The 23,354-nt window shown below is 34.3% G+C and overlaps 1 protein-coding gene across 1 annotated transcript in view; it reads left to right on the forward strand.

Moving 5' to 3' along the window:
* TEX11 (testis expressed 11) overlaps positions 1 to 23,354 on the forward strand; it is a 299,458-nt gene that overhangs the window by 18,428 nt on the left and 257,676 nt on the right. The window contains exons 5-8 of the mRNA XM_045509206.2: positions 9,372 to 9,456; positions 14,277 to 14,356; positions 20,958 to 21,038; positions 21,366 to 21,485. Of these exons, the coding sequence (XP_045365162.2) occupies positions 9,372 to 9,456; positions 14,277 to 14,356; positions 20,958 to 21,038; positions 21,366 to 21,485 (366 nt within the window). The remainder of the gene's footprint in view (positions 1 to 9,371; positions 9,457 to 14,276; positions 14,357 to 20,957; positions 21,039 to 21,365; positions 21,486 to 23,354) is intronic.

The following is a 23,354-nucleotide window of genomic DNA, read 5'->3' on the forward strand; positions in this document are numbered from 1 at the left end:
TGCTCTCTCTTTTTTTCTTCTTTGTGAGTTTGGCCAGAGGATTGTCGATTTTATTTACTCTTTCAGAAAACCAGCTTTTGCTTTGATTTATTTTTTTCTGTTGTTTTTTAAATCTCTATTTTATTTATTTCTTCCCTCCCTGATGTTTATTATTTTCTTCCTTCTGCTGCCTCTTAGGGTTTTTTGCTCTTCTTTTTCGAATTGTTTTAGCTGGTGGGTTAGATTGTTTATTTGAGATTGTTCTTCTTTTTTGAGGAAGGCCTGTATTGCTATAAACTTCCCTCTTAGCACTGCTGTTGCTGCATCCCATAAATTTTGTGTGGCTGTATTTTCATTTTCATTTGTCTCAAGGTATTTTTTAATTTCAGCTTTGATTTCATCATTGGACCATTGGTTATTTTAGTAGTATGTTGATTAATCTCCATGCTTTCCTTTTTTTTTCCTCCTTTGTTTTTCTGTAGTTGATTTCTAGTTTCATGGCACTGTGGTCAGTAAAGATACTTAAGATAATTTCTGTTTTCTTAAAATTGTTGAGGCTTCTTTTGTGCCCAAGTACATGATCAGTCCTAGAAAATGTTCCATGTGCACTTGAAAAGAATGTATATTCTACTTCTTGAGAGTGTATGCTCTGAAAATATCTACCATGTCTAATATTTCTTTTATATTGTTTAATTTCTCTGTTGCCTTATTTATTTTCTGTCTAGAAGATCTGTCTAGTGATGTTAATGTGGTGTTAAAATCTCCTACAATGATTGTATTCCCATCAGTATCCCCCTTTATATCTGTTACTAATTGTTTTATGTATTTAGGTGCTCCTCTATTGGGTGCATTTATATTAAGGAGTGTAATATTCTCATCTTTTATTTCTCCTTTAATCATTATAAAATGTCCTTCTTTATCTTTCTTTATGGCCTTTGTTTTAAAGTCTATTTTGTCTGAAATCAGTACTGCTACACCTGCTTTTTTTGCTTTTCCATTTGCATGGACTATCCTTTTCCATCCTTTCACTTTCAATCTATATGTGTCTTTCTCATTAAAGTGGGTCTCTTGTATGCAGCATATTGGAGTTTCTTGCTTTATTATCCAGTCTGACACTCTGTGTCTTTTGATTGGAGCATTTAGTCCATTAACATTTACAGTAATTAATGATAGATGTGTGTTTATTACCATTTTAAACTTATTTTTGCAGTTGATTCGGTATTTCCTCTTTGTTCCTTTCTTCTTCCTTTTGTGGCTTAGTAATTTTCCTTTGTATTAACCTGGATTTTATTTAGTTTTTGTGACTTACTTGTAAATTTTTGGCTTGTGGTTACCCTTTTTTGTAAGTCTATTAACCCATTACTATAACTGTTTATATTAAATAGATAGCAATATAAGCTCAAACCCATCCTACTGAGAACAAAAAATTTAAAAAGGAAAAAAATACTCTAATTTTCTTGCTTCCCTCTCCCACTCTTAATGATTTAGATGTCTTGTTTTACAGTCTGTGTTTATTCTATTTGTAATTCATGGTAGTTATCACCTTTCCAGTTACGAGTTTCTCATTTCTATAGCATCCTGCTTCTTTTCTATTTAGAGTAGACCTGTCAATATTTCTTTTAGCATGGGTTTAGTGTTGCTACACTCTTCTAGTTTTTGCTTGTCTGTGAAATTCTTTATCTCTCCTTCTATTCTAGAGGATAGCCTTGCTGGACAAAGTATCCTAGGCTACATGTTTTTTTTCATTCAGGACTTTGAATATATCTTGCCACTCCCTTCAGGCCTGTAGTGTTTGTGTAGAGAAATCAGCTGAGAGCTTTATGAGGGTTCCCTTGTAACTCACGCTTTGTTTTTCTCTTGCTGCCTTTAGGATCATTTCTTTATCCTTGACTCTGGCCATCTTGATTAGGATATGCTTGGTGTGTGTCTGTTTGGGTTCTTCCTGGTTGGGGCCGTCTGAGCCTCCTGTACTTGGATATCTGATTCCTTTTTAGGTTTGGGAAGTTTTCAGGCATGATTTCTTCCAATACCTTTTCAATCCCCTTTGATCTTTCTTCCCCTTCTAGGATCCATATTATGTGAAGATTGGGACGCTTTATATTATCCCATAGGTCCCTTATGCTATTTTCACTTGTTTTTATTTGTTTATCTTGTAGCTGTTCTGATTGGGTGCTTTCTGTTGTCTTGTCTTTTAGGTCACTAATTCGTTCCTCTACATTATCTAGTCTGTTTTGCACAGCCTTTAGATCATTTCTCATCTTAGCCAATGAGTTTACCAATTCTACTTGGCTCTTCTTTATAGCTTCCATTTCATTTTTGACATATTTTATATCTCTAAACACTGTCTCTTTTAGTTACTTCAGTACTTTGATCACTCCTTTTTTGAAATCTTGATCTAGTAGGCCGTCAATGTCTATTTCATTGATTGTTCTTTCAGGGGATTTCTCTTGCTCTTTTAATTGGGAGTGGTTCCTCTGCTTCTTCATCTTGCTCATATCTCTCTGGCACTGTGGCTTATGGAGTAGCAGGTATCTATTGTGGTCCTTAAGGAATTTATTTATTTATCTAAAGCCTATGCAGGAATAAAACTTAACAAAAAAGAGAGAATTTTAAAAGAAGGGAGAAAACAAAGGTTTGAAAATAGTGTATAATCAATAATAGAACAGCAAGTTGATTCAGAATAGCAATCGAGTTGAGACGTCTTTTAAAAACCTTAAAAAAAGGAGAAAAGATCAAAAAACAATATTTGAAACCTGTGTATAATCAATGACAGGAAATCAAAACCAAGAGAAATAAAAATGAAATGAAGTGGATTTTTAAAAATAATAATAATAAAAATATTTTAAAAGAAAAATTTAAAAGTGATTAAAACTGTAGACATACAATTGTTTAAAAAGTAAAAATTAAAAATGTAATAGAAAATAGAACATATAATAAAAGATAAAGAGAATTTTAAAAGAAGGGAGAAAAAAAGGTTTGAAAACAGTGTATAGTCAATAATAGAAGAGCATGTTGAAGCAGAATAGCAATTGAGTTGAGACATCTTTTAAAAATCTTTAAAAAAAAAGGAGAAAAGGACAAAAAAGATATTTGAAACCTGTGTATAATCAATAATAGGACATCAAAACCAAGAGAAGTAAAAATGAAATGAGGTGGATTTTTGAAAATAATAAAAATATTTTAAAAGAAAAATTTAAAGGGATTAAAACTGGAAGCATATGCAATTGTTTAAAAAGTAAAAATTAAAAAGTTAGTAGAAAATAGAACAGATTAAAAAAAGATGAAAAAAAGGGATGTGTTCTCATGGAGACTGTGCACTCTTAATGATTTTATTGAGAGGTCTTTCTGTCTTCACCCTGTTTCACAAACTCAGCTTGCTGCTTCTAGAGACCCTCTGTTGGTGCCCCTGACTGTGCTGCTCCCAGTGCCTGTCAGCAAGAAGATTGTGCCCCCTCCCCACACTGGGTCAGTTGCCGCGCTCTTGCCAGGAAGGCCGGTGGCCCCCAGCCCTCTCCCGGCGCTGGTCGCTCCGCTGCTCTGTGCAGCTGCCCGCTCCGCCCCGGGTGGGCGCTCCATAGGCGGGCTCGGGGAAGACTGCGGGACAGCCCCATCCCCGCTCCGCGCCAAAACTCAGCTCCCTGTTTGTCTTGGCCACGCAAGTTCTCTGAGGTACCAAGGCAGAAAGATCCTATCTGCCTCCGGCTGTAAACAAGTCTTAATCCTGGGTAGGAGGTTGCGGAGCCCCGGGGTGCGGATTCAGGTCTCGGCCTAGCCCCCGCCCAGGCGCTGCGCACAGGAGGAGATGGTGGCTGTGGCTGCGCCCCGCCTCTCTTCTCACAAGAAGCGCCAGTAATGGCGCCGTGGGTCTGAGGAGACAAAGGCTACGGCGCCCCTCCCCCCAGGGCACACCAGCAGTGTTGCTTTGCTTTTTTTTTTCATAATTTATGGGGGACCCAGGTTGTTGTGCTCTGTATCCCCTCCCAGCCACGGCGCCCAGCCCCCTGCAGTCTCCCGGGGCTGCCTTAGTGCAGCCGCCCCAGTCCTCCGCCCGGCTCAGGCCGCCTGCCCTGGCCCCAGCTGCCGGCTTGCATCTCGGGCTGGGTGTCGCAGGGACCCTTTGTGCCCGTTTAACTTAGTTCTGTTGGTCAAGGGCTGCTCGGTACAGATCCGAGCCTTGGAGGCTCCCCCTCTGTCCCGCTGGCCTCTCCGTTGGAGAGGGGGAGATTCAGCAAAGGAGCGCTATTCCTCCTTTGCTGCTCCCTCCCCGCGGGACTAGTCCTGCACTGTTTTGCTTTTTCTTCTTTCTTTTTTCCTTTTCTCTTACCAGATTCATGGAGTCTTTGTCTTTTGAAGAGGGAGATGTTTGTCTGAGTTCAGCAGGTGCTCTGGTTGGCTGGGTGAGTCCGTGAATGGGAGTTTTGGTGTATTTGTGGGAGAGGGTGAGCTACCAGCCTCCTTCTACTCCGCCATCTTGGCCCCTATCCTTTTGCCAATTTTTAAATTGAGTTGTGTTTTTATTATGAGTAGTAGTTCTTTATATAGTCTAGATATAAGTCACTTATCAGATACATGACTTGCAAAGTATTTTCTCCTTTTCTATGGGTTGTCTTTTCACTTGATTGTATCTTCTGAAGCAAAAAACGTTTAAAAGTTTGATGATGTTCAATTTATAAATTCTTTCTTTTTTTGCTTGTGCTTTTGGTGTGATATCTAAGGAGGTTTTTTCTAACCCAAGGTCATGAAAGCTTATTCTTATATTTTCTTTTGAGAGTTTTATAGTTTTAGTTCTTACCTTTAGGTGTATGATCTATTTTGAGTTTATTTTTGCATATGGTATGAGGAAGGGATTCCATTGCATTCTTCAGCTTGTAGGTATCAAGTTGTCCCAGTATGTGTTTTGAAAAGACTGCTCTTTCTCCATTAAATTTGTGTTAGTGTACTTGTCAAAAATCAGTTGACCTTAAACATGAAAGTTTGTTTCTCGACTCTCATTTCTGTTCTATTAATCTATACATCTGTCCTTATGCCAGTACCATACTCATGATTATTGTAGCTTTGTAGTAAGTTTTGAAATTGGGAAGTGTGAATCCTCCAAGTTTATTCTTGTTTTTCAAGGTTTTTTGGACTAGTCTGGGTCCCTTGAATTTCCACTTGAGTTTTAGAGTCAGCTTTTCATTTTTTGCAAAAAAGCTAGCTGGAATTTTGATGAGTATTACCCAAATCTGTAGATCAGTTTAAAGAGTATTGCCATCTTAACAATATTAAGTCTTATAACCATAAAATAGTATGTCTTTCCATTTATTAAGTTTTCTTTAATTTTTTTCAATGATATTTCTAGTTTTTGGAGTGTAAGTTTTGCACTTTTTTGTTAAATTTATTACTATGTATTTTATTTCTTTTGATGTTATTGTAGATGGAATTGTTTTCTTAATTTAATTTTCAGATTAGTCATTGCTAATGTATAGAAATACAGTTGACTTTTGTGTATTGATTTTGTATCCTGCAGCCTTGTTGATCTTGTTAATTAGTTCTAAAGTTGTTAGTGTATTTTTTTATATGTAAGTCCCTTTTTAGATTATAACCTCTTTTATTGTGTATAGTTATCACTGAAAAGAGATAATGAAGTTCAGGGCAAGAGTCTGGTCTTATTTTGCAAGAAGGTCTGTTTGGTTTTGAAAGTGCCTTGACTTGGTTTTCTTTGTGGAAAGCCTAATCTTCATATTATTTACTTCTATTTGCTGCATATATTTATTATGTTTATCATTACACATTTATATAAACCTAGCACAAATCTTGCCACATATCAGGTGCTCATTACATATTTGCTGAATAAATCTGCCTTTTGTGAATATAAGATATTTATAGTCAGAGTTAATCTTATCCTTTTCTTTCTAACACAGTATGGAAAGTACAAAAATTATTTATAACATATGTAATATAACTTTACATAAAGTTTGAAAATGGAGGGAAAAAATTACCCATAATCACATCACTCCAGTACTCCTACACTCATTTTACTATATTTTCTTTAACAATTTCCATATTTAAAATTTATATAGCTATAATTGTAGTATATGTGTAATATTTTTGGCATAATAAAAAGCAATTTCTTCTCTTTTCTTAACATTTTTATTGTACACATTTTCAAACAGGAAAAAACCAAAGAATTTTGTATTGGACACCAATATAACAGTTACTTAGATTCTACAATTGTTAACATTTTACTATATTTGCTTTATCACATATCCATCACTCTGTCAACCAATCCTATTTTTTGGGTGCATTTCAAAGTGAGTTGCAGAAATCAGTACACTTGACCCCTAAATGCTGTAGCATGCATATCATTAACTAAAATCCAATATTTTATTATAGCTCTTTTTTGAGGTAAAATTTATGTATGTAAAACTTTTTGTACATTCAATTTTGTATCTTTTTTTACCCTACACATAATAAATATTTTCCTATGCAAAATAGTTTCTGTGACCACTATTTATTTGTATTATTTTTTAGATTCCACATATAAGTGGTATCATATAGTATTTGTCTTTCTCTGAGTTACTTCACTAAATATAATATTCTTTAGGTACATCTATGTTGCTGCAAATGGCAATTTTCATTCTTTTATGGCTCAATAATATTCCATTTTATATATATGTACCACATCTTCTTTAGCCAATCATCCGTTGATGGGCATTAGGTTTATTTCCATGTCTAAATAGTGCTGCTATGAACATTGGGGTGCAGCTATCTTTTTGAGTTAGTTTTCTTTTTTTTCTGGTTATAAACCCAGGAGCGGGATTGGTGGATCATATGGTAGTTCTATTTTCAGTTTTTAAAGGAACCTTCTTACTGTTTTCCACAGTGGCTGTACCAATTTACATTCCCACCAATAGTGTAGGAGGGTTCCCCTTTTCCACACCATGTCCAGCATTTATTATTTGTAAACTTTTTCATAATAGCCATTCTGACCAGTGATACCTTACTGTGGTTTTGATTTATATTTCTCTAATAATTAGCAATGTTGAGCATCTTTTCATGTGCTTGTTGTCCATCTGTATGCCTTCTTTGGAAAAATGTCTGTTTAGGTCTCTGCCCATTTTTTGATTGGGTTGTTTGTTTTTTCAATATTGAGTTGCATGAGTAGTTTGTAGATTTTGGAAATTAAGCACTTGTTGATTGCATTATTTGCAAATATTTTCTCCCATTCCATAGGCTGTATTTTCGTTTTGTTGATGGTTTCCTTTGCTGTGCAAAAGCTTTTTAAGTTTGATTAGGTCCCATTTGTTTATTTTTGCTTTTGTTTCTTTTGCCTTGGGAGACTTATCTAAGAAAGTATTGCTATGATTTATGTCTGAGAATGTTTTTCCTATGTTCTCTTCTAGGAGTTTTATGGTGTCATGTTTTATATTTAGGTCTATAAACCATTTTGAGTTTATTTTTGTATATAGTATGAAGGAGTGTTCTAACTTCATTGATTTACATGTAGCTGTCCAGCTTTCCCAACACTGCTTGCTGAAGAGACTGTCTTTTCTCCATTGTATATTCTTTCCTCCTTTGTCATAGAGTAACTGACCGTAGGTGTATGGATTTATTTCTGAGCTTTCTTCTGTTCTCTTGAACTATATGTCTGTTTTTGTGCCAATGTGACCACTATTTTAAATGAGTGAATAATATTCCATCTAGTGAATTTATCATAATTTATCTATGTATTTTTAAAATTGAATTTGATTTGCAATGTTGTATTAGTTTCTGGTGTATATGTTTCTTTATTATTGAATATTTATATTGTTCCTAATTTTTCACTATTGTAAATAATGACATGAAGAACACTATTATTAAGTGCGGAGATTATCCCCTCCACATTTTGGATTGTTTCCAAAGGATAGAGTCTCAGAAAAGCAATTAGTGTGTCAAAAGATATGAACATTTTTGGCTCTTTTTACATATTCTCAAATTGCTTTCCAAAATACCAAAAATGGCAGCTTCTTTAAGCTGTTTTACTCTGAATGTTTATTTTTTACCCTAAATACCATTTGTTCCTCTGGGAAATTTGGAGTCAAATATTAACTCCATGTGCTTTTGATGAAACAAATCAAATAATACATCATGTGAAAGTCATCACTAGGTCAACTGTGGCATAGGGGTACTATATAAGAGAGATGGAGATGAACATGAGAATTAGCTGCAGATTAGTGAAATGACAGCCATGCTAAATAAACAATCTGTTTAAAGGGAAGCTCATCAGAGAAATGTGGAATTGTAGATGAAATAGTACTGGAGAAAATAGTTAAAACTAAAATATAATTGTGCAGCATTACTGTACATAAACTGAGTTTTCTTAATATTTATCTAGTTAGTATTCCTCCTAGTCATATTGCTACCAATATGTTTATTATAAGATCATAGTCACCATAGTATCCTGGGAGATTTAAGCTGGAACTGTGTCATATTGGTCTCAGGCAATAGTACCACCCAGGAACAATTATTGCCTTCAGAGTTCTTGCCAGAAACCAACTTATCCCAAATTACACATTTTATTCTTGAGACCCTATGAGCTCTATTTATTTTTCCATCTAGTTGACTAGTTGCCACTTGATAGGAAGATAAAACCCAAAACAAACAACTAGAATCTTTGCCCCTAGTCCATAGGACAAAGCATAATAAAACAATAGATCTTATTATTTGAATATGTATTCTTTTATTTTTTAAAATTTATTTATTTATTTTTATTTTTGGGGGGAGAGGTACTTTTTTTTACTTACTTATTTTTAATGGAGGTGCTGGGGTTTAAACCTAGGACCTTGTGCATGCTAGGCACGCACTCTACCCCTGAGCTATACCCTTGAATATGTCCCTCCTTGAATATGTATTCTTTATTTAGCACTTTGGTGGACACTATCAGTGCTATATAAATTGAGTAAGATATGATCTTTGATATCAAGGAGCCTAGTTGGAAAATAAGAATAACAGCTAAAACAAAGAAAATACTATATGAAGTAGCATAATTAATTGCTCAGTTATGTGAAACTTAGTGAATATAGGAACTCAAAGAAGAGATCATACTATACTATAGTGCTTGCTGAAAACTTCATGGATGTTCTTGGTGAGGCTGAACTGGATTTGAGTTACATAAAGACAGTGGGAGGAGGTATATCAGGTGAAGCCAACAGGAAGAATAAAGGTACACAGGAATGAACAAGTTGTGTTCATGGGATGGTGGGACAATCATTCTAACGGTAAGTTTTTGGGAGGAAAGGTAAAATGGAACTAGATTTTGGAGTACCTGTAAATGACCCACAGTTGTCACATAAACATGAAACATGGAAGAAAGAAAAATATCATTGGAGATGGACAGTATTTTAACTGGCTAAGAAAATGTTTCTCTTGTCCAGATTGAAGAAATGGCAGTAAACCTGTGGAACTGGGCAGTTACCAAGAGAGTAGATTTCGTTATAACTGAAGAGCAGAAAGCTAAATGTACGTATACATTTTGTGACTCATATTATGAGGGATATACTTATTACATATTAGGTTTTGTTCCTGCAGTTTAAATAATATTTGACAAGTTCTTAGATGGAGATTTGTTAAAAGAAAGCTAAACAAAACAGCCTGTAAGCAGTGGTTTCTCAAGCAAACAGTCTGCCTGTTTTATGATTTTTCAGAGGTTAGCTCCTTATTAATAAAAGTTGAAAACACGACTGCAAGAAATACTCTGGTGGTGAACAACAAATATAATTAAAGGATGGGAAAATGAGAACTTTAAGAAATGTTAAAGGACATGGATTATTTCCCTGGAGAAGAGACGATTAGAATCTTCAGGATTCTGAAGGACCATCAAATAGTAGCTTCCCCTCTCCATTAATAAAATACTGAAAAATATTGCCATGTGAGGAATTTAAATTTAAAAATCTATAAAGAATAGTTTCCTCATAAAGTGGGTTGATGACCATTGAACTGAATTATTGAGAACATGATAGAAGTTTTTTTGTTTTGTTTTGTTTTGTTTTGTTTTTTTTGTGAGAGCAAACAACAAGAATAACAATAGCACAAGAAAGACCCAAAACTAAACTTACCTGCTTGGATGCATTAAATGTGATCCACTGGCTGGCAGAGTTCTAGTGCTTTAGCTAAATGGACAGGGTCTAGCAAGCTGATAGTTACTGATTTCCAACAAGGATAGTGACAGTTAATGTGTTCATGGAAAGTATATTGCCCCATTATAAAGGATACATTCAGGCAACAAACCAAAAGGTGAATCTCTGGAGTGCTTGGTTTTGTAAAGACAAATGTACTTTGTATGCGACAAATAGAATTTATTACTAAATGTTCATTTTTATGAATATAAACCGAACTGTATACAACTGTATACTGTAGGTATAAGGTAATTAATGGTTAATATAGTCAATAATATACTTGCTTATTAGCACGCTCCTCTGTTAGGCTGTTTAGAGAACAGTTCTGTCTCTTTAACTCTCAGATAAATGTTGATATCATTGCTCCTAGGAGCCTTAGATCCTATAGTAGTGAGGTGGGAAGAGTTAGAAATTCATCTGTGGGAGAAACTCAGAAGATAGATGAACTGTACAATGTTAAAATGCGTTACTTTTAAACTCCTCCCATTCTGCATATCAGGGAACATTGCTCTGGGTGTTTCTCACTGCTTGTCAGATAGTGGGAATTTGGTAGATGAAGTGGGAGCTGCAGCCCTAGGATCTTTCCTAATGTACTGACTCTGGATGTAGCTGTTCTTAATCAGATATTTGGGTGCTTATTATGTGCCTAGTACTTTTAAGATACAGTGGAAAACAGGATGTAATGCAGGAACCTCTGATATAAAAGAGTTTTATCCCCCAAATCTGCTGATTGGAAGATGTTTTGTCTCAAAAACAAATTCAGTGTTTCTAGATTATGTTATGTGATGAAAAAAAGTCTTTAAGATTTATTTGCTACAATTTTTTATTTTAGGGAAGAATTATGGAACAATGAAGAGAAATAGGAAAGCCAGAAATAGAAGAATGACTTATAAATTTTAGTGTTAGACCTACTGTATTTGAGGTGACAGTAAGGTTGGAGATGTGAGACTGGGGCTTCTGAGAAAGGTCAGGCTGCCTTTAGATTTGATAGTTATTCACTTGGAGGTGATTGTTGAAGCCACAAGAGTTGTTAAGTTCTCTGAGGGAGAAATTAAAGAGCAGTGGTTCTTAAATATTGGTATAAATGAGAATCACCTGTGGAGCCTTAAAAAATACAGATCCCCAGGCTTCATGATTGGAGATTTTGATTTTCTGAGTTTAGGATGAAACCTGGGTATGTCTATAATTTGAAAAAATTCCTCAGGAATTCTCATGTGCACCAGATTTTAAGAACCAATGGTGTTGACGGAACAAAGTAGTGAGATTTTTACCTTGACTCTTCTAATTAAAGACTGGGAAGAAAAAGAGCAAGGATGGGAGACCGAAAGGAGCAGTTAAAATATTTTAGAGGAGACTCATTACCCACTTATTGAGTACAACTCCTTTATAGGGCTGTCATACCATGTTATGGCAGGCAGTAGGTGAAAGGGACAAGGTAAGACTCCAGAACAAAAATACCAGGCATACGTTATGCTTAAGGATTTAGGAAGGAATGAGTTAAAGCTAAATAAACAATAAAAATAAAGAATTCACAAATGCCAGAGGATGCATATCTATGTGTTGTCTAAAGTCAATTCAAATATCAAGCTGTGGGCACTGATGGAGCAGAGTAAGGCAGATGCAAAGAGTCAGTTAGCAAGCACCTAACCAAGATGTTTATAGTATGGAGGGGCCAAGGACAAGCTGATGAGAAGACAAGGGCAGAGCAATAGCAACAAAGAAAACATCTTTATACTGAAGTAGCATTCTGTCTTGACTTCAGCTGCCTTTGGTTGAAGGGCTTATTGGTGGTAACTATAAATAGGATCAAGAATGCGGGAATAGAGCAAAGTTCTTAGACTAAGACATTTCCCACAGAGGGACACTGCTCAATGCTGAACCAGGGTAGTGTGAGGCCTAGGAAGTAGTGTTTTTCAGAAAAGTTATGATCATTGTGAAATGTTGCTGTGAAGTCGGGAAAGGTAATCTTTGGGAGTGCAGCTTTAGTAAATGGTAAGGATGCAAGACAGATTTCAAGGCCATAAGGAGATGAGGGTAGTAGCAAGAAAATAGGGATAGTACATCATTCAGTTCAAGAAATTTGGCAATGAAAGGAAGAAGAGAAACGAGATGGACGCTAGAAGCATAGTGGGGTTAATTGATTTTTTCAAGAAAGGAAGATGGATATATTTGAAGGTAGAGGGGAAGGAGTAAATTGAGAAGGAGGTACTGAAGATATCTTTGGAGAAGGGAAATAACTGAGAAATCAGGGTCCCTGAGAATACTGAAGAATTAGTAATCTTTGGGAAAAAAGGAAACAGTTTCAAAACTAGAAATGCAAGACAATGTAAATATATGTTCAGAAATTATTTTACTGACAGTTTTTTTCCAGAAACAAATTAACTTTGTTGAGAGATGAATAAATTTTACATTTCATGATGGGTAATGAAAATATGACTACTTCCATTTCTCTGTAATTTAAGCTGGGCACATCTCTTTTTCACTGGACTATTAATAAAAATGGTATTAGCATAGGTAGAATGGCTGCTAAGATAACATTAAGGCAACTAGTTCAGTTATATGTGAAATCATCTTAAAAAATCAGATATGTTTGATAAACATATGTTTTATAGAAGAAACCACATAATTAGAGGTTTCAGTTATTTAAACTTTCTTATTTTCAGGGTAAATGAATTGTATAATTAAGATATCTGTATTTTCTAAGTTATACTTCAAGACCTTTTACCTCATCTACAGAAAATAATATAATTAAGGAGGGAAGGGATAGCTTAAGTGGTAGAGTGCATGCATAGCATGCACAAGGTCCTGGGTTCAATCCCTAAATCTTTTGAAAATAAATAAACAAACAATATCACTAATTGTCAGAGAAATGCAAATCAAAACTACAATGAGGTATCACCTCACACCAGTCAGAATGGCCGTCATTCAAAAATCCACAAATGACAAATGCTGGAGAGGCTGTGGAGAAAGGGGAACCCTCCTACACTGCTGGTGGGAATGCAGTTTGGTGCAGCCACTATGGAAAACAGTATGGAGATTCCTCAAAAGACTAGGAATAGACTTACCATATGACCCAGGAATCCTGCTCCTGGGCATATATCCAGAAGGAGCCCTACTTCAGGATGACACCTGCACCCCAATGTTCATAGCAGGACTATTTACAATAGCCAAAACATGGAAACAGCCTAAATGTCCATCAACAGGTGACTGGATAAAGAAGAGGTGGTATATTTATACAATGGAATACTATTCAGCCATAAAAATTGACAACATAACACCATTTGCAGCAACATGGATGCTCCTGGAGAATGTCATTCTAAGTGAAGTAAGCCAGAAAGAGAAAGAAAAATGCTATATGAGATTGCTCATATGTGGAATCTAAAAAACAACAACAACAAAAAAAGCATAAATACAAAACAGAAATAGACTCACAGACATAAAATACAAACTTGTGGTTGCCAAGGGGGTGGAGGGTGGGAAGGGATAGACGGGATTTTAAAATTGTAGAATAGATAAACAAGATTATACTGTAAAGCACAGGGAAATATTCACAAGATCTTATGGTAGCTCACAGAGAAAAAAATGTGACAATGAATATATGTATGTTCATGTATAACTGAAAAATTGTGCTCTACACTGGAATTTGACAAAACACTGTAAAATGATTATAAATCAATAAAAATGTTTAAAAAAACCAAACAAACCTAATTACTGCCCCTCAAAAATAGTTAAAAAAAAAAGAAAAAATATATTTAGAAAGTTTCACATTTTCGGAGAATAATCTAAAACTATTCTGATCAGAAATTTTGTCAGATGTTGAATAGCTTTTGATTACAATTCTACTTAGAATTATTTTGCTGCCAGCATGATACATACAAGAATATCATGTGGAATTATATATCTTCAGTGAGTCTTTATGATTTAAGACCTGCAGAAATGAAAATTTGAAAATCAGATATCTGTCTGACTGGAGCATTAAGCAAATGATTCATTTGATAATTTTCAGGTCATTTATTTTTGATAATTGATTTTTTAAAAAAGGCTTTACAATTTTTATTTTTAACAACAAACTGGTTTTACTTCACTCCTCTTTTCTCTTTATTGGTGTATATGAAAGGAGAATGAATGTTTTGTGTTTATGGGTGTCTAATTACTGTTTTGCAGTACGGCACGTTGCTTGCAAGTTGGTGCATATGTGTGAAGGCTCAGCTGCTTCAGAAGAAGCTATTCGAAGACAGATTTTTGTAAGTCCTAATTAAATCTAGAGAAAGTGCAGATGCAATGAGATAGTCATTACTACTCTGAAGATGGTTAAAATTAGTGTAAACATGTAAGGGGGTTATATCCTTTAGTGCTGTCCATGTTACCTTTATAATAATTATATCTATTACAATTAAGTTCTCAGAAGTACTATAGTTGTTATTACAGTGATTCAGTGGACTAAATACTGAACTTAAAATTCAGGATTTATGAAAAGTAATGAAAGTAATAAAAAGTAACAGTTTCCTGTTCCATCCTTTCCTACCCCCATCTTACTCCATAGAGGCAAGTTATTTTTTTTTAGTGGAAAATATTTTTCCCAGCGTTTTAAAACAATATTTATTGAAAGCTCAAATGTACACACAAAATAGAAAAAATAGCATGATGCCCCTATTTACCTGTTACTCAGCTAGAGTAATCATCAACTTATGACCGCTCTTGTTTCTTCTAGATTTCCTCCAACAGCAAATGCCCGGCCCCATGGATTATTTTGAAACAAATCCAAAATATATTATTTTGCCCATAAATAATGTATCTAATAAATGTGTCTCTAAAAGATCTTTTTTATTCAATCAAACCCAATACCGATTATCACATCTGATAAAATTTAATAAAGATTTTCTAAAATCATCAAATATCCAGTCTTTCCTCCCCCCAACCCCTCCTGCTTACCCTCCTCACTGTTTTCTCTCTCTAGTTCATTTCTTAGAATCAGGATTAAACAAAGTCCACACCTTGTATTTTGTTAATATGTTCTATAGTTTCCTAAATTCTGGATTCTAACTGCATCCTCATGGTGTCATTTAATATAGTACTCTGTCCTTAGTTTTTCCTGTAAACTGGTAGTTAGATTTGGGAGCTTGATCTAATTCAGGTTCAATTCTGTGAAAAATAATTCGTAAGCAGTCTGGTGTACTTCCATCAGGAGGCACTAATGTCTGCTTATCTCTTTTCTGCTGTGTTAGTGCCCTTTGATGACTATTGTCCCCAGATCCATTATTTCTGTAAGGGTTTGCATATTTTAATTCTTTATTCCTTGTTTATTGGAATAGAGAGAAACTTTCCCTCATCAACTATTTGGTTACCCTGAAGTATATTTTGTATAAGCAAGTCTTGACTCTTCCTTTAACAGTTTTCAGAATAATGAGTTGGCCCTCTAACATCCTTTAATGACGACCAAATAGGTTTTTTAAAAAGGAAAGTATCATTGTGAACTCATGGATTGTAACATATTTAATGACTTTCAATCCATTGTAGTTACTATTTTTATTGAAGCACAGTATCCTATTTTTGGCCAGTAAGAACCTCTTTCAGTGATTCTGAATCCTTTTGGTATGACCCAAGCAGTCTTTAATAGTTTTATTTGATTTCTGATATAAGATATCCAGGCTTATCTTACATAGTTCCTGCCCTAGACCTGAATTCAGCCATTCTTCCAATGAGCCCTGTGGAGAATGTTATTTAGATACTGCAGTCTGAAAGTTACAAGTGCTCATCGCTATTGCAATGGTCATTATTTCTAGACCTTTTTAGTGGACAGAGCTATGAAATTCATATTTTAAAGAGAAAATATCAATATTCATATTGATATTTAGGATTATAGGGTTTTACTTAGCTTCTTGATTTTATATTTGTGTCTTTGGTGCTAAAAATCTTTTTTTGGGGGGAGTAATTTGGTTTATCTGGTTATATATATACATATGTATTTTTAATGGAGGTGCTGGGGATTGAACCCAGGATCTCGTGCATGCTAAGCATGCACTCTACCACTGAGCTATATGCTCCTCTGGTGCTAAAAATCTTGGTGCCTAACATTAATGTAATGAACAACTTGTTTTATCCTAGAAAATATATATTTATAACAGTTTCAGAATATAGCAATATCAATATTATTACTAAGAATTATTTCTAAAAATAGTTTAGGAATTTTTTGTACCTTTTTTCTTAGGCTGTATCCTACTAGAGATGTACAGTCAAAATATTGTTTTAATATTATTAAAATATTGTTTTAAAATTACTTGAAATAATTCCTTTCATAGAGAGTAAATATTTGACTTGATACATAGTTAGGTTTATTAATTACTATTTGCTTTTTTATGTTTTAGTGATTGCTTCTCCCCATTTCGATTGAATTTTGTTTTATAATTGTGTAAGATATTGACATGGTTCTGAAGTAAAATCTACTAAAGGAAGTATATTCAGATAAGTCTAGCTTCTTTTTTTTAACATTTTTTATTGATTTATAATCATTTTACAATGTTGTGTTAAATTCCAGTGTTCAGCACAATTTTTCAGTCATTCATGGACATATACACACTCATTGTCACATTTTTTTCTCTGTGAGTTATCATAACATTATGTATATTTCCCTGTGCTATACAGTATAATCCTGTTTATCTATTCTACAATTTTGAAATCCCAGTCTATCCCTTCCCACCCTCCAACCCCCTGGTAACCACAAGTCTGTATTCTCTGTCTGTGAGTCTATTTCTGTCCTGTATTTATGCTTTGTTTTTGTTTGTTTGTTTGTTTGTTTTTGTTTTTTTTAGATTCCACATATGAGCGATCTCATGTGGTATTTTTCTTTCTCTTTCTGGCTTACTTCACTTAGAATGACATTCTCCAGGAGCATCCATGTTGCTGCAAATGGCATTATGTTGTTGGTTTTTATGGCTGAGTAGTATTCCATTGTATAAATATACCACTTCTTTATCCAGTCACCTTTTGGTGGACATTTAGGCTGTTTCCATGTTTTGGCTATTGTAAATAGTCCTGCTATGAACATTGGGGTGCAGGTGTCATCCTGAAGTAGGGTTCCTTCTGGATACAAGCCCAGGAGTGGGATTCCTGGGTCATATGGTAAGTCTATTCCTAGTCTTTTGAGGAATCTCCATACTGTTTTCCATAGTGGCTGCACCAAACTGCATTCCCACCAGCAGTGTAGGAGGGTTCCCCTTTCTCCACAGCCTCTCCAGCATTTGTCATTTGTGGATTTTTGAATGATGGCCATTCTGACTGGTGTGAGGTGATACCTCATTGTAGTTTTGATTTGCATTTCTCTGATAATTAGTGATATTGAGCATTTTTTCATGTGCCTTTTGATCATTTGTATGTCTTCCTTGGAGAACTGCTTGTTTAGGTCTTCTGCCCATTTTTGGATTGGGTTGTTTATTTTTTTCTTATTGAGTGGTATGAGCTGCTTATATATTCTGGAGATCAAGCCTTTGTCGGTTTCATTTGCAAAAATTTTCTCCCATTCCGTAGGTTGTCTTCTTGTTTTACTTCTGGTTTCCTTTGCTGTGCAGAAGCTTGTAAGTTTCATTAGGTCCCATTTGTTTATTCTTGCTTTTATTTCTTCTAGGCGAAAATTTTTGAAATGTATGTCAGATAATGTTTTGCCTATGTTTTCTTCTAGGAGGTTTATTGTATCTTGTCTTATGTTTAAGTCTTTAATCCATTTTGAGTCGATTTTTGTGTATGGTGTAAGGGAGTGTTCTAGCTTCATTGTTTTACATGCTGCTGTCCAGTTTTCCCAACACCATTTGCTGAAGAGACTGTCTTTATTCCATTGTATATTCTTGCTTCCTTTGTCAAAGATTAGTTAACCAACAGATAAGTCTAGCTTCTATCTCTGTCATCTTCACCCTGTTTCCTCCCTTCCCTTGTAGATAACTATTTTGCTTATTTCATTGTTTTTCCTTTTGGTATGCATGTATGTATGCATTTATTTTATTGAAGTATAGTTAATTTATAATATTATGTTAGTTTCATGTGTACAACATAGTGATTCAATGCTTTTGTAGATTATACTCCATTTAAAGTTATTATAAAATAATGGCTATGTTTCCCTGTGCTGTACATCATATCCTTGTTGCTTATTTATTTTATACATAGTAGTTTGTATCTGTTAATCCCCTTCTCCTATCTTGTCCTTCCTTCCTTCTCTCTCCCCACTGGTAACCACTAGTTTGTTCTCTATATCTGTGAGTCTGTCTCTGTTTTATTATATACTTTTGTTTGTTTTATTTTTTAGATTCCATATATAAATGATAACATAGAGTGTCTTTCTCTCCTTTTGGTTTTTAAACATAAGCAATCACGTATGTATTTGTATCTTCCCCACTCCCAGGGTTCTTAGATAATTGGTAGCATTCCATATAGATACTTCACCTTGGTTTTTTTTTACCCCATTTAACATTATATCCTAGAGATCACTCCATAGCAGTATATAGAGATATTCCTCATTTTTTATAGCTACACAGTATTCAGTTGGTACATGTACCTTATTGTACTCAACCAGCCCTCTTTGATGGACATTTGGGTGCTGCAATGAACTGCCTTGTGTGTATGTCTTTTCCTTTTTTAAGGCTATTACTTGTAACCATTTTTGTTTTTATTTCTCAGGTTTATTTCCATGTATCTTAATCATGTGCTTATATCACTATATTAGTTTGCTAGGGTTTCCATAACAAAATACCTTAGTTTGGGTGGTCTAAACAGTAGAAATTTATTCTCACAATTCTGTCCAAGATCAAGATCCAAGATCAAGGTGTTGGCAGGTTTATTTACTTCTGAGGCCTCTCTCCTTGGCTTGCAGATGGCTGCCTTCTTGCTATGTTCTAATATGGCATTTCCTCTATGTGTGCACATCCCTGGTGTCCTTTTATGTATCCAGATTTCCTCTTATAAGGACACTAGTCAGATTGGATTAGAGCCCACCCTAATGATTTAATTTTAACTTCATCATCTTGTTAAAGGCCCTATCTCCAAATATAGTCACATTCTGATGTACTGGTAATTAGGGCTTCAACATATGAATTTGGGGGATAGAGGCAACACAATTCAGCCTATAATTATATCTTGATGTATCAGCTTTATATATGATCGATTTCTTTTTGCTATGATAGGTGAAGATTTATCTCATGCTATCTATCATTTGTTACCTCCCACTACTCCTTTCAGTTTTTGTTATACTGTTTTCAGTTTATCTGATGGTTATCTTTTAAAACTTTAAATAATAAATTTAAATTTTTATTTCTTTCTCCATCAGTTTTGGAGAGTGTATCTTTACTTTCAACTCTGTGAGTGTATTAGTATCTTTACCATTCTCTCTCCCTTTCATCACCTTTGACCTTCCAACTTCTGTCACCTCTAATATTTGCATTTTTGGCTTTATTGATTTCAAAAAATGAAAACTAAGAGGAGCATTTTATTGATTGTGACCATAATTCTGTGGATAAAAGTGGTATTTCTCTTTATTTTTCCATCTACTAGCTGTCTTAATTCTGTTTCCTCAGGTATTCTGTTTAAGTGTGATGTCCCTACATAGTATTGGTTTCCCTCAAACGTTTGGTGATTCTTGCTCATATTTGATTTCAGATTCCTTGATAGTCTTATGTGAATACTGTGTCGCACTATTTACTATAATCTGAATCCAGTGACAGATGGAGAGGTAGGACCAGAGGTTTTGCATTGACCTTTGCTGTCAGCTATCTGGAACTCTACTTTCCTCTAGTCTAAGTGACTATATTCTTTGTTCCTTCCTGGGGAGGAGGGGAAAAGTTACCTCTTGAGGGGGAAGCCTATTGCCTGTTACTCCTACTGTTCACATCCAGAATGTTTCCACATTTTGCATTTTTGTGCTTTTTAGGTTGTGGGTTTTTGCCTCATTCTATTTGATGTCTATTTTTCAGAGGTTCCTTATAATTTTAGATCAACTGAAAAATGTACCTTATTTTCTAGGACTATTGTTAATGTGAAAATATGTATATATTTTCTTTTATTTCTAGAAAATATATATAAAATCCCAAGAAATAATGTATATATAATATGATATGTATCATAATATTTATTTATATGATATTGCATATATCATTTCTAGGAATTTATAGTATAAAAAATTCATAGTATATTTATATACTATATATAAACTTATAGTATAAAATTTATAGTATATTATAATATATTATATATATATATACATAATTTCTAGGAATTTATAATAGAAGGAGTGGCTGTAGTGTGTGCTTAGTCCTCCATCTTGATTCAGTCCTTGTTTGCTTCCACAGCATTTGTGCATATTACATATCAACTATTTATTTAGATGTCTGTCAGTTATTATATTGTGAGCTTCTTCATGGTTCCTGGTAAGTAAAGGATACATGATAAGCATTTGCTAGATTAATAAAAATTTATTAGAAATATAATTAAATAGAGCCCAGGTGTGTTGGCTTACAGTCTAATGCTTATCATATAACTTTCTTCAAATATGTGAAGCATTAATTTTTTAGAACTTACTCTTCCTATCTAAATTATCCCAAGGTTTTCTTTTAATATTTCCTTATAAGATGTGTTTTCAAGGCTATTAATTTTTTACCATTGCTTTTCTTAAGAACATTTCTCTTAATTTTGGAGTTCCATGTAGAACACAGAACTCTAATAAATGCTGACTATTATGTTTTTGTTTTCTGTGGATTATGCTACTGAATATGGACAGAGGATTATATATTTTCCCCAGTACCATCCTCAACCAGTTTGGAGGAGGGATGAATTTTTAAAAATTATTCTCTAATTTCTTTCTTCCAGATGAATATGAGAACTGGAAAAGGGTGGGTAGATGTTGGAAATGCTATTGTCGCTGATGAATTTTTTCAAGCTGCCATGGCTGTAAGTTACCATTGATTTTTTTTTAGCGGGTGAAACACAGTCATTTTATTTTGCATTTCTTTGATCTCTAATTAGGTTACACTTTTTCATGTTTATTTGTTGCTTTCATTTCTCTTATTTTTGCCTCATTTTGTGATTTACTTATTTTTCTTGAGTTGTACAATAATTTTTTATTATTAAAAACTTTAATCATTTGTCTGTCATAAACATTGCAAATATTTACTCAAATTCACTAATACCTTTTTAAGTGACTACTGATTTTTACTTGTGGCAATTAATAGTTGTGGTTATTCTCATCATTCCATTGTATTGTGGTTTATTTTCTAGGGTCTGGAGCAATTATATGTCAAATTAATGCAGAGAAGCTCCACTGAGGCCCATGCAACTATGCCGAAGATTGCTGTGGAAAGGGACCTTTTTAAAGTGCTTTCTTACCAGGCAGAGTCAGTAGGTATCACACAATGGGGCATTTCTTATATGTAAATGCAAAAGTGATGAGATGTGACCTATTAGAATAAAGTGTCATTAGCCTTTTATAGGATATTATATTTAACCTTTTTAATCTTTTATATCTGAAAGTAACATTACTAATGGTGATTGGTATCTGTTGGGGTGAATGAGATTGAAAAGATTGATAACTAATCATAATTAGTCATCATTTTCAGCCATTGCATGTAATATCTATCATTTATTTATGGCATTGTCCCTACTTGAAACACCTGTCTCTGTTTGTGACTCTCTTACATTCAAACAGTTTACCTAAAATATTTGCCCGAAAAGAGCTTTCACATTTGCAATTATTCTCAGTGGTTTCCTGATGTTTTTAAAAAGTCTGCTGATGTGACTGTTCAAAGTTGTACTTTACCTCTGTTTGACTTGTGGGTTTCCTCCTTTTGTCACCATGCAGTTAGATGTGCATTTTCAGTTGACAAAATGTAAGCTGTGATGACTTTACTGTATATAATTATATAATTCTAAAAATGAAAGAGACGTGAAAAATCTATTTTTATTTTTTAATATCTTCATTGAGATACAATTTATATACTATAAAATTCACACACTTAACATGTACAATTCAGTGGTTTTGGTATATTCACAGACTTGTACAACCTTCACCACAATCTTAAGTTTAAAACATTTTCATTACCCAAAAAGAACCCCTCCCATCCATGAGCAGTCACTCCCTATTCCTCCTGATCCCAGCCCTAGCAACCCTAATCTACTTTCTGTCTTTATAGATTTACCTATTCAGGCCATTTTACATAAATGAAATCATACAACAATTGGTCTTTTGTGATTTGCTTCTTTCACTTAGCATGTTTTCAAGGTTTATCCATGTTGTAGCATATATCAATATTTTTATTACCAAATAATGTTTCACTGTATGGATATACCATGTTTTGTTTATCCATTCATCTGTTGATGAATGTTTGGATTGTTTCCAATTTGGGGCCATTATGAATAATTCTGCTGTGAACATTCATGTACAGATCTTTGTATGCACATGGTTTTATTTCTCTTGGATGTATACCTAGGAATAGAATTGCTGAATAACATGATAACTATGTTTAGCCTTTTGTGAAACATCAGATGGTTTTTCACAATGGATGTACCATTTTACACTCCCACCACTGGTGTATGAGGGTTCCAATTTCTACATATCTAAGAATTTTATAGATTTATAGCGTTTACCTTTAGATCTGTGATCTATTTCAAGGTATGGCATGAAGTGGGGGTCAAACTTCATTCTTTTGCATGTAGCTATCCAGTTGTCCCAGTACCATTTGTTGAAAAGACTATTCTTTTCCCACTGAATGCTTGGAACCATTGTCAAAAATTAATTGATCATAAATGTGAGGGTCTATTTCTGGACTCTTGATTCTATTCCATTGATCTATATGTTTATCCTTATGCCAATGCCACGGTAGCTATTTAATCAGTTTTTAAATCAGGAAATGTGAGTCTTCCAGCTTTGTTGTTTTTCAAGATCATTGAGTACGGTAGCTATTTAATCAGTTTTTAAATCAGGAAATATGAGTCTTCCAGCTTTGTTGTTTTTCAAGATCATTTGAGTATTCTGGGTCTCTTGCATTTCCATATGAATTTTAGGAAAAGTTTGTCAATTTATGCAGCAAAACCAGCTGGGATTTTGATGGGGATAGCATTGAATCTGTAGATCAGTTTGAGGAGTATTGCTATCTTAAAAATGTTAAGTGTCTGATCCATGAATATGGGATGTCTTCACATTTTTTTTAGGTTTTGTTTAATTCCTTCTTATTTTTTAAATAATGAAATTGAGGTTCAGAGAGAGGATGT

The sequence above is a fragment of the Camelus bactrianus genome, chromosome X (assembly GCF_048773025.1).
Source record: "Camelus bactrianus isolate YW-2024 breed Bactrian camel chromosome X, ASM4877302v1, whole genome shotgun sequence".
Taxonomy (NCBI): Eukaryota; Metazoa; Chordata; class Mammalia; order Artiodactyla; family Camelidae; genus Camelus; species Camelus bactrianus.